This window comes from Chiloscyllium plagiosum, unplaced genomic scaffold, assembly GCF_037043375.1.
Source record: "Chiloscyllium plagiosum isolate Xiang-an unplaced genomic scaffold, Cpla_swu_hap1 HiC_scaffold_6, whole genome shotgun sequence".
Lineage (NCBI taxonomy): Eukaryota > Metazoa > Chordata > Chondrichthyes > Orectolobiformes > Hemiscylliidae > Chiloscyllium > Chiloscyllium plagiosum.
This window is the reverse complement of record NW_028270144.1, coordinates 128,775,578-128,788,143: the sequence shown is the minus strand read 5'-3', so window position 1 is coordinate 128,788,143 and position 12,566 is coordinate 128,775,578. Positions and strand designations below refer to the sequence as shown.

Below are 12,566 nucleotides of genomic sequence, written 5' to 3'. Positions count from 1 at the left end.
TGCCAGTTTATACATGTGGCAAAGAGGAAAAAGGTGCATTAAGGAATGTGAGCATTGGACCTTACTCGAGAAATACATTGAAAGACAATATAAAATAGGGAGTATAATTCTAAAAGGGGTGCAGGACAGAGGCATCCAGGTCTCTAAATGTGCAGGTTGTTTAAGGGGACAGGACTGGGACCACGGTTAACAAAGGAGCCTGGGCTTCATTAATAGGGGCATAGAATACAAGAGCAAGGAGGTAATGCTGAACTTGTACAAGACTCAGCTGGAGGATTGTGTATAGTTGTGCCACATTTTCGGAAAGGTGCATTAGAGACAGTACAGAAGTGATTTGCAAGAATGTTGAAATGTCTTTCTTGGAACCAATGAGACTTTGAAGCAGCTGGAACTGTACTCCTTGCAGAGAGGATGACTGAGAGGAGATTTGATTGAGGTTTTTAAAATCAGCATGGGCTGGATAGACTAGATAATGAGAAGCTGTTCCAGCTCAAAAGAGAGAAAAGAGTAAGAGAGGCATAGATTTAAAGTGATGTATAAATGAAGCAAAGGTGATGTGAGGAAATAAAATTCCTTCAGTGAGTAGTTGGTGTCTGGGAATGCAGCCTGGAAATGTGATGGTAGACTCAAATGAGGCTTTCAAAAGGGGCATTAGGTAGTTATTTGGACAAAAACAGTGTAAAAGTTCATAGTCGTAGAGCGTGAAAATAGACCCTTCGGCCCAACTCATCCATACTGACCAGGCATCCCAATCTGACCTAGTTCCATTTGTTAGCATTTTTCGCATATCCCTCTAAACTCTTCCTATTTATAACCTCCATCCAGATACCTTTTAAATGTTGTAATTGTGCCAGCCTCCATCACTTCCTCTGCCAGCTTGTTCCTTAAACGCACCACCCACTACCTGAAAAGGTTGCCCCTTAGGTCCTTTTTAAAATCTTCCGCTTCTCACCTTAAGCCTATGCCCTGTAGATTTTGACTTTCCCACCCCAGGAAAATGCTGTCTATTTACCCTATCCATGCCCCTTATGAATTTATAAATCTTGATATGGTCACCCCTCAGCCTCTGATGCTCCAGGGAAAATGGCCACAGCCTGTTCAGCCTCTCCCTATAGCTCAAACTATCCAACCTTGGCAACATCTTTGTAAATCTTTCCTGTATCCTTTCAGGTTTAACAGCATTCTCCCATAGCAGGGAAACTAGACTGTATGCAGTATTCTAAACATGGCCTCACCAATGTTCTGCACAACCGTGACATGACTTCCCAAATCTATACTCATTCTTTTGACCAAAAGAGGCAAGTGTGCCAAATGCATTCTTCACTCTCCTATCTACCTGCAATTCTACTTTCAAGGAACTGTGAACCTTTACCCCCAGCCCCTACCATTAAGTGTACACATCCTTCCCTGATTTGCCTTTCCAAAATTCGATACTTCATCTTTATCTCAATTAAATTCCATCTACCACACTGTGACCCATTGGCCCATCTGATCATGGTCCCATTGCACTCTGAAATAGTCTTCTTCACTGCTCACGACAACAATTTTTGTGTCATCGACAAACTTACCAATCATACCTCCTAAATTTGCATTATGTCTTTAAGTAGGTCAGAAATTAAAATAGTTAGTTGCTTGTTTTTGACCAGTGCAGACTCTGGGCTGTAGACCTCTATAACTCTTGGTAGCTTAAGAAAACTTAATGCTGATATTTAAAGCTAGATTCTCTTTAATGAGATCAATAGAAGAGATAAAGATTTCCTGCACCATCTCCATTTCATACATCAAAGTAACACTCAAATTGCAAAGTATAACTAGAGCACTGCAGATGCTGGAAATCAGTAACAAAAGCAAATTGCTGGAAAATTTTAACTGGCCTCAAATAGAAATGATGTGTGGGAATATGGGGGAAAGGGAGGAGATTGGCATGAAATATTAGAACCAGTGCAGACACGCTAGGCTCAATTAATTAATGAAATGGGATACTAAGATGATTGAATGAAGAGTGGTGATATGGCTTTTCACAACATAAATACTTCAAGGCCTGTCTTGTAACCGGTGAAGGAGAAAGTGAGGACTGCAGATGCTGGAGATCAGAGCTGAAAATGTGTTGCTGGAAAAGCGCAGAAGAAGGGCTTTTGCCCGAAACGTCGATTCTCCTGTTCCTTGGAAGCTGCCTGACCTGCTGCGCTTTTCCAGCAACACATTTTCAGTTATAACCGATGAAACCAATATATGTCCAGATAGGTTCATAGAGATGTACAGCACGGAAACAGACCCTGTGGTCCAACTCATCCATGCTGACCAAGTATTCTAAATTAATCTTCTCCTATTTGCCAGCATTTGGTCCATATCCCTCAAAACGCTTCCTATTCATATATTCTGGGCGAGAGCAGGAAGCAATACTGATGACATCATCAGTATATCAAAGGATAAGAATTGTGGTTGAGGCGTGAATAAGGAATAATCCACAAAACCCACAGATAGTCTTAGCTGGGCCCATTGGGTCTCTGACTTGGAGAAAATGAGACGGGTTAAAGTAGAAGTTGCTCAAAGTGAGAATGAGCTAAGGTAGAGGAGGGTGCTGTTGAATGGAGACTGTTCAGGCTTCTTTTTTTAAAAAAGAACAGGAGCCTTGGTGAATTTCTAATCGAGAATATATACTGCTGTTACTGAGAGTTAGTGGTGGATGTGGTGCCAATCAAGTGGGCTGCTTAGTCCTGAATGGGGTCAGGTTTCTTGTGTTGTTGGAGCTGCACTCATCCAGGCAAGTGGGCAGTATTCTATCACAGAGTATTAGCCAGGGCCGGTGGATTACTAGCCCAGTGACTTGACCATTACCTCAGCGTCTCCAGGCTAACTACACTACATTCTTTCTTTCTCCTCATTTGACTGGTTCCCTGCATCATGGTACAGTGGTCACTTTGCTCATCCACTCTGCTGCATGGCCTACTCAGGTCCACACAGTCCCCTCGCCTGTTAGGTAGCGTGAGATTGAGGCTATTCAGTTTTTAACTTGGTGATCTCCCCATCTGCCTTACTCACAGGCTCACCCTTCTATACAGGACTAATTTTTTAAAAATTCATCCATGTGATGCGGGTATCTATGACTGGGTTCAGCATTTATTCCCCCCTCCTTAATTGCTCAGACTGCAGTTAAGAGTCAGCCATATTGCTGTGTGTGTGGATCACATGTTGACCAGGTGGGTAAGGATGGCAGATTTCCTTCCCTGATTAGTGAACAATTTGAGCTTTCACCACAATTGATGGTGGCTGCTCAGTCAACATTTGATCAGCATTTTGTTCCAAATGTTGTACTGAACTAAAATTTTACCATTGAAATGCGATTCAAACCTATGTCCATAGAATCCCTACATTGTGGAAGCAGGCCCTTTGGTCCAACAAGTCCCCACAGACCTTGCAAAAAAATAAGCCACCCAGACCCATTCCCCTACATTTACCCCTGACTAATGCACCTAAAATACACATCCCTGAACTCTGAGCAATTTAGCATGGCCAATTCGCCTAATCTGCAAATCTTTGGACTGTGGGAGGAAACTAGAGCTCCCGGAGGAAACCCACGCAGACACTGGGAGAATGTGCAAACTCCACACAAATGGTTGCCCGAGGCTGGCATCGAACCTGTCACTGTGAGGCAACAATGCTAACCACTGAGGCACTGTGTTGCCCCTGTCATGGAGCATTGGCCTGGGGATCTGGATTACTAGTCCAGTGACATTATCAGTACACCACCACTGACAGATGACCATTTCCTGAACTGACTGCATTGCAGTGTCTGGAGCTCATCAACTGTGTTGATATTTGTAAGCCACAGACATTTAATGGAGATGTCATTGCCATGGCTGTCCAATAGCTCTCAGATGCTACAGCTGCAAAGCATCAGCTACCCTGATGTGTTCATTGTGTTTTCTTTAACATCTCAGGTCATAATTACAGAAATATTCCTGCTGGGGCTCTTGTGGTGCACTGGTAGAATTCTTACCTCTGGGTTAGAATGTCTGAGCAGGTCACAGAGATGTACAGCACGGAAACCAATCCTTTGTTCCAACTCATCCATGCCGACCGGATATCCTAAATTAATTTAGTCCCATTTGCCAGCATTTGGCCCATATCCCTCCAAACCCTTCCTACATATACCCATCTAGATGCCTTTTAAATGTTGCAATTGTACCAGCCTCCTCCACTTCCTTTGGCAGCTCATTCCATACATGCACTGCCCTCTGCATGAAAAAGTTGCCCCTTTGGTCCCTTTTTAGATCTTTCCCCTCTCATTTATAAATATTGTTTAATTCGCCTATATCTATATTAAAATTTAGCTAAGTTATGCAATTATTGCAATTGCTTAGGGCTGCACAGTACTGCTTTAGGCCACTGTCCGTCTCTCCAAACCTGCTTACCTAATTCAAGTCCTTAAAGCACTCACCAGCTTCTGGATAGATTAGACTAGGTTAGATTTCCTACAGTGTGGATACAGATCCTTTAGCCCAACAAGTCCACACTGATCCTCCGAAGAGTAACCTGCCCAGACCTATTTCCCTCTGACTAATGTACCTAACACTATGGGCAATTGAGCATGACCAATTCACCTGACCTACATATCTTTGGATTGGGGGAGGAAACCGGAGCACCCGGAGTCAATCCACGCAGACACAGGGCGAATGTGTAAACTCCACACAGACAGTCATCCGAGGCTGGAATCTAACCTGGGACCTTGGTGCTGTGAGGCAGCAGTGCTAGCCACTGAGCCATTTGCTTCCTGCCATGTGCATCGAATTCACCCCAAGCTAATGTTGAAGCCTCATCGCAAATTGTGCTATCATATGATAGTAGGACCTGCCTAATTTTATAGGGAACTGGTGATTCACACCTTGGTTGATACTGCCAAGTCAGCTACCTGCTACCGTGTTAATGCCAATATGCTTTCAGGTATTTGACGTATAACTATCACTACCAGGCAGTTTCTGTTGACTGGGTTCCTTAACTATCTTATGATTTTAAAACTCTGAACTAGAAACTGATTGCTAGCTTAAAATGAATTTACAGAGAGGAAAGGTTTATTTTTTGAGGAGTTGAGCAGTTTAGGGCTAAGCTTACTGGAGTTAAGAAGATTGAGAGGAGATCCAATTGAGGTATATAAGATACTTAAGGAATTAACAAAGTAGATGTGGAAAAGATGTTTCCCCTTACGGGGCAGTCCAGAATAAGAGGTCATAATGTTAGAATGAGGGATAACGGATTTAAAACAGATGAGGAGGAATTATTTCTTAAAAGGCCATGCATCTGTGGAATTCACTTCTCAAGAGTATAGTGGACATGAAGTAATTTTAGAGAGGGGAGAGATTTTTAATTAGTCATGGTTAAAGGATTGTGGGGAGTTGGAAGGTGGAGTTGATGCCAAGATGAGATCAGACATGATTGTATTAAAGGGTGGACAGTGTAACATCAAGGAGTTCTAGTAAAACTGAAATCAGTGAGCATCAGGGGGCAAACTATCCATTGGTTGGAATCATACCTGGCACACATGAAGATGGTCATGGTTATTGGAGATCAGTCATCTCAGCTCCAGAAAATCTCTGCAGGAGTTCCTCAGTAGTGTCTGAGGCCCAACTACCTTCAGCCGCTTCATCAATGACCTTCCTTCTGTCATAAGATCAGAAGTGAAGATGTTCACCGATGATTGCACAATGTTTGTGACTCCTCAGATACTGCAGCAATCCATGTTCAAATGCTGCATAATCTGGACAATATCCAGACTCTGGCTAACAAATGGCATGTAACATTCACGTCTCACCAATGCCATGCTATGACCATCTCCAATAAGAGACAATCTAACCACAGTCTCTTGACATTCAATGGTGTTACCATCACTGAATCCCCTATTATCAACATTCTTGGCATTACCATTGACTAGAAACTTAACTGGACTCGCCACATAAAGATAGTGACTACAAGAACGGATCAGAAGCAAGGAATGTTGCAGCAAGCAACTCGCCACTTGACTCCTGAAAACCTGTCCACCATCTCAAGGCACAATGTCAAGAATGTGATGGAATACCCCCCCCCCCCACTTGCCTGGATGGATGCAGTTCCAACAACATGGTTGGCAGTTAGAAAACAGTAGGAATCAAGGAGTCGCCAATGCCCAGGGGGGTACAGCAGGATTCATTGCTGGGATCTGCTATTCATAATGTATTAGTGATTTAGATGAGGGAACTAAGTGTAATATCTCCAAGTTTGCAAGTGACAAAATCTGGGTGAGAGGGTGAGTGTGAGGAGGATGCAGAGATGCTGCAATGTGATTTGGACATGCTGAATCAGTGGGCAATTTTTTGTTAGCTGCAGTATAATGTGGATAAATATGAGGTAGCAAAAACAAGAAGGCTGATTATTTTCTGACTGATGTATCAGGAAAGGGGGGTGCAATGAGACCTGGGAATTCTTCTACACCAATTGTTGACAGTAAGCATTGCAGGTGCAGCAGGCAGTGAAGAAGATAACTGGGACGTTGGCCTTCCTAGTAGAGAATTCAAGTATAGGAGCAGGGATGTCTTGCTGCAATTATACAGGGCCTTGGTGAGATCATACCTGGATTATTATGTGCAGTTTTGATCTCTTTACCTAAGGAAGGATATTCTGGCTGTTGAAGGTGTGCAGCAAATGTTTACCAGACATTTCCTGGGTTGGCTGGATTGAAGAGGGACTGGTTTGGCTTTTGCTGGAGTTTAGCAGAATGAGGGGGTGATTGCTAGAAAACTCTACCAGGGCTAGAGAAGATAAACTCAGGAAGCGTGTTCCAGATGACTAGGGAGTCCAGGACCAGGGTCACAATCTAAGAATATGGGATTGATCATTTAGGGCTGAGATGAGGAGAAATGTTTTCATCCAGAGTGGGACAAGCCAATGGAATTCTCTGCCACAAAGTTCAAACTAGAATGTTGTCAAAAATACAATAAATATAGTTCTTTGGGTTAAAGGGATCAAAGAGAATGGGGAGAAAATGGAAACATGATCAGCCATGATCATATTGAATGGCAGAGCAGGTCAGAAGGGCCTGATAGCCTATTCCTTTTCAGATTTTCTTCATTTCAGAATTTCTAGGCTGCATGGTGGCTCAGTAGTTAACACTGCTGCCTCACAGCGCCAGGTTTGATCCCACCCTCAGGTGACTGTATGGAGTTTGCAAATTCTTAGTGTCTGCGTGGGTTCCCTCCGGGTGCTCCTGATTCTTCCCAAAGTCCAAAGATATGCAGGTTAGGTGAATTGGCCGTGCTAAATTGCCCATAGTGTTCAGGGATGTTTAGATTAGGTGCAATAGTCAGGGGTGAATATAAGGTAGGGGAATGGGTGTACGTGGGTTATTCTTCAGAGGATCGGTGTGGACTTGTTGAGCTGAAGGGCCTGTTGACAGACTGTAGAAATTCTATGGGTTCCCACTTGCATCAGATTCCCAAGATTGTACTTGTAGCTTATCACAGTCAAGCCTGCTTGCATTCTGTGCTCACGTTACTTTCTGTTTGGGGTTAATAAAGATGTTTGATCTGTGTCACTTCAGACTTATTTCCAATAAGGAATTGTATTTTTTTTTTGACAAATCTTATTTTAGGGATAAACCAGTGCCCGACAGGAAGCAAATGTGAGAAGTTTATTGAATTTTTCCCAACCCCCCGGGACCTTTGCGAGAAGCTGTGGAGTTACTCATATGAATTCACGGAACATGATCGCGGGAGTGGCAAGTGTATTGCTATGTGGTTCGACACCTCTGGCTCCAGGCAGAACCCAAATATGGAGGTTGCACGGTACTATGCCATTCAGAAGGGTCTGATCGCATCCTCTTCGTCTGTTGAGCTGACTGTCCCACTGTTCCTGACTCTTCTGCTGCTCTCCGTCTTGTCTTAGCTTTCCCTGGCTATAAGCAGAAAGGAGAGTGGACTGTTGAAATACATCTCTTGCATTTTCCCTTCTGCATTCACCAGCTCTACCATATCTTGGTTTTAAAAAAGAAATTTGTTTGCTTTTCTTGCTGAGGCAATCCATTGGCTATGTCCGGGGGTGAGATTTGTCGGGGGAGAGGAGATGTTGCACTTGTTATCACTGTCATTGTTATGGGTAAGTGGCAAAAACGCAAAGAGCATATTTATATAGCACCTTTTGTATAGCAACCTCAGGATATTCCAAAACACTTTACAGCCAGTCGATTGCTTGTAAATTCTTGTTCCCTGTTGCAATGCAGGCAAAGGTGGCAGCCAATTTATACACATGAAGTTCCTGCAGACATTTTCCAGTCATCCTGTTCAGAGATGTTATGACGCACCTCTGGAACAGGACTTCAGACTAGGCCCCTGGCTCAAAGGTAGGGATACTCCCACTGCACCACAGGGCCCACAAAGCTCCTGCTGATTCTTAACAATTGGATGGTAGTTCTCAGTCACAGTGACTAGAATTTGATGCCAGTTCTTAAATTTTAGTTAAATTCCATTTCTTGGTATTCTGAAATTTGAACCAGACCACTAGCCTGGACTTCGGGATTATTCATTTACTGACATTACCACTGCATTACCACTGAGGCAGCAGTGCTAACCACTGGGGCGGCACTGTGGTACAGTGGTTAGCACTGCTGCCTCACAGCGCCAGAGACCCGGATTCAATTCCCGCCTCAGGCGACTGACTGTGTGGAGTTTGCACGTTCTCCCCGTGTCTGCGTGGGTTTCCTCCGGGTGCTCCGGTTTCCTCCCACAGTCCAAAGATGTGCAGGTCAGGTGAATTGGCCATGCTAAATTGCCCGTAGTGTTGGGTAGGGGGTAAATGTAGGGGTATGGGTGGGTTGCGCTTCGGCGGGTCGGTGTGGACTTGGGCCGAAGGGCCTGTTTCCACACTATAATCTAATCTAATCTAATCTAATTACCATCTGCTATACAGAGCTCTTGCAAACAGCAATGAGACAGCGACCAGATAATCTGTTTCCTATGATGTGAATTGAGGGATAAATCTTGGCCTGAGTGTCTTTGGGTCCTCAGTTTAACATCTCACCCCTAAAGATGTCATCCTGGTGTGAATGACAGACATACTGTTGTTTCCTGGCTATTGCTGAGCCTCCATTCTGTTCATGGTTGGGATGAAAATTTAGAGCCTTGGTGCTGACCTTAAAAAGACTCTGATGTATAAACCGTTAAATGTTCATAAATCATCCACAGACTGAGGGAATGTGTCATCAACAGTGCAATCAGGCATTATTTACTCAGCAATAAACTACTGTACTCAGTGATGCCCAGTTCGGGTTCGAGTTCTGGCAGGGTCACTCAGCTCCTGCCCTTATGCCAGCCTTGGTTCAAACGTGGACAAAAGAAGTGAATTCGAGGTGAGGTGAGAGTGACAGCCCTTGACACCTAAGCTGCTTTGGAACAAATGTGCATAAGGTCATAAGACATGGGAACAGAAATGGGGGAAGGTGGGAGCCAATGGCTGGACTCATTTAGCACAAATGAAGTTGTTTGTTGGAGGTCAGTTGTTTCAATTCCAACTTGTACCGTCAACAAGATCCACTGTACAACTTGCCAAAGCTCCTTAGGCAGCACCTTCCAAATACATGACCACGTCCATCTGGAAACATAAAAGCAGCAGATACATAGGAGCACTATCACATGCAAGTTCCCCTCCAAGCCACTCACCATTCTGACTTATATATCACCATTCCTTCAGTGTCACCTGGTCAAAATCCTGGAATTCCCTCGGGGCATTGTGGGTAAGCCTACAACACGTGGACTGCTGCGGTTCAAGAAGGCAACTCAGCATGATTTTCTTGAGGATAGTTAGGAATGAGTAATAATGCTGGTACTTTGAGTTTGATGTATTCATGTAGTGTCGTAGTGACTGTTCTTTAAAAAGTGATTCATTCGCTGTAAAGTGCTTTGTGTGGTCCACATAAATGCATTTATAGAACATAGAACAATACAGCACAGAACAGGCCCTTCGGCCCACGATGTTGTGCCGAACATTTGTCCTAGCTTAAGCACCTATCCATGTACCTATCCAATTGCCACTTAAAGGTCACCAATGATTCTGACTCTGCCACTCCCATAGGCAGCGCATTCCATGCCCCCACCACTCTCTGGGTAAAGAACCTACCCCTGACATCCCCCCCCTATACCTTCCATCCTTCACCTTAAATTTATGTCCCCTTGTAACACTCTGTTGTACCCGGGGAAAAAGTCTCTGACTGTCTACTCTATCTATTCCCCTAATCATCTTATAAACCTCTATCAAGTCACCCCTCATCCTTCACCGTTCCAATGAGAAAAGACCTAGCACACACAACCTATCCTCGTACGACCTATTCTCCATTCCAGGCAACATCCTGGTAAATCTCCTCTGCACCCTCTCCAAAGCTTCCACATCTTTCCTAAAGTGAGGCGACCAGAACTGCACACAGTACTCCAAATGTTGCCTTACCAAGGTCCTGTACAGCTGCAACATCACCTCACGACTCTTGAATTCAATCCCTCTGCTAATGAACGCTAATACACCATAGGCCTTCTTACAAGCTCTATCCACCCGAGTGGCAACTTTCAAAGAGCTATGAACATAGACCCCAAGATCCCTCTGCTCCTCCACCTTACTAAGAACCCTACCGTTAACCCTGTATTCCACATTCTTATTTGTCCTTCCAAAATGGACAACCTCACACTTGACAGGGTTGAACTCCATCTGCCACTCCTCAGCCCAGCTCTGCATCATATCTAAGTCCCTTTGCAGCCAACAACAGCCCTCCTCACTATTCACAACTCCACCAATCTTCGTATTGTCTGCAAATTTACTGACTCACCCTTCGACTCCCTCTTCCAAGTCATTAATAAAAATTACAAACAGCAGAGGACCCAGAACTGATCCCTGTGGAACTCCACTTGTAACTGGGCTCCAGGCTGAATATTTACCATCTACCCCCACTCTCTGACTTCAACCAGTGAGCCAGTTCTCTATCCAACTGGCCAAATTTCCCACTATCCCATGCCTCCTGACTTTCCGCATAAGCCTACCATGGGGAACCTTATCAAATGCCTTACTAAAATCCATGTACACTACATCCACTGCTCTACCCTCATCCACATGCTTGGTCACCTCCTCAAAGAATACAATAAGACTTGTAAGGCAAGACCTACCCCTCACAAATCCGTGCTGGCTGTCCCTAATCAAGCAGTGTCTTTCCAGATACTCATAAATCCTATCCCTCAGTACCCTTTCCATTACTTTGCCTACCACCGAAGTAAGACTAACTGGCCTGTAATTCCCGGGGTTATCCCTATTCCCTTTTTTGAACAGGGTCACAACATTCGCCGCTCTCCAGTCCACTGGTACCACCCCCGTTGACAGTGAGGACGAAAAGATCATTGCCAACGGCTCTGCAATTTCCTCTCTTGCTTTCCACATAATCCTAGGATATATCCCGTCAGGCCCGGGGGACTTGTCTATCCTCAAGTTTTTCAAAATGTCCAACACATCTTCCTTCCTAACAAGTATCTCCTCTAGCTTACCAGTCCGTTTCATACTCTCCTCTTCAACAATACGGTTCCTCTCATTCGTAAATACTGAAGAAAAGTACTCATTCAAGACCTCTCCTATCTCTTCCGACTCAATTTCTCGCCTGTTTAATCAGTTTATCTATAATCTCCTCCAGCTCTACAACTGTCCGAGTTCTCTGCACTCCTCTGGTTCTAGCCTGTTATACATTCCTGATTTTGGTCAGTTCACCATTAGTGACTGTCTTCAGCTGCACTAAGTTCTAGGAGACCCTCCTAAACCCCTCAGCCCCTAACCATATCTCCTTTAAGACACACTATAAAGCCAGCCTCTTTGCCAAATCATTTGCCCTCACATTTCCTGTTGAGTATCAACAAACGGTTAAACGCATTAAAGACACTATAGAAATGCACATCAATAAACTGATGCACTTAACATGGATATCTTCCAATTATCAGGCTTTTTAATACATAAATTTTAAGTGTAATTCCTTATCCTTTGAGTAATAACTGCCCCATTTAGTAATTCAAGTGCTTCCCTTAATTTTCTATACTAAATTTTGTTTAAAATTCAGGGATTTTCTATAATGTGTTTGCTATTAGCTGAATGTCTGCAGCTTTTTAATGAGTTTAGCTATGATTTGATTAAAGACTGCAATCTTTAATTTCCCTCTGCATCTGCGCAGTGAGTTATTTATATACTTCATTTCACCTGACGAAGGAGCTGCGCTCCGAAGGCTTGTGATTTCAAATAAACCTTTTGGACTAAAACCTGGTCTCATGTGACTTCTGACTTTGTCTACCTCAGTCCAACTCCAGCACCTCCGCATCAGAATTTATGTATGATCAGACTGTGGTAGCATTAAAGAACTTTAAGATCAAAATATTGTGTTTTCGCCACTGTGATTCCAAAGTTTGAACCTGGACTGAGTGGACAGCCTGAAGGCGGTGGGTTTGAATCCCACAAAACCCCAGCATCAGAGGCCATGACTGGGGATGTGATGCAAGCTCAAGCTGTTGTAGTCTTTCGGGTGAGAT

The 12,566-nt window shown here is 43.9% G+C and overlaps 1 protein-coding gene across 5 annotated transcripts in view; it reads left to right on the top strand.

Annotated features, from left to right (window-relative positions):
- folr (folate receptor) overlaps nt 1–12,304 on the top strand; it is a 36,384-nt gene extending 24,080 nt beyond the window's left edge. For all 5 annotated transcript variants that reach the window (XM_043692519.2, XM_087988455.1, XM_043692518.2 and 2 more), the window contains one exon: nt 7,622–12,304. In XM_043692519.2, coding sequence (XP_043548454.1) covers nt 7,622–7,914 — 293 coding nt within the window. In that variant the 3' untranslated portion in view covers nt 7,915–12,304. The remainder of the gene's footprint in view (nt 1–7,621) is intronic.
- Nucleotides 12,305–12,566: the final 262 nt, after the last annotated feature.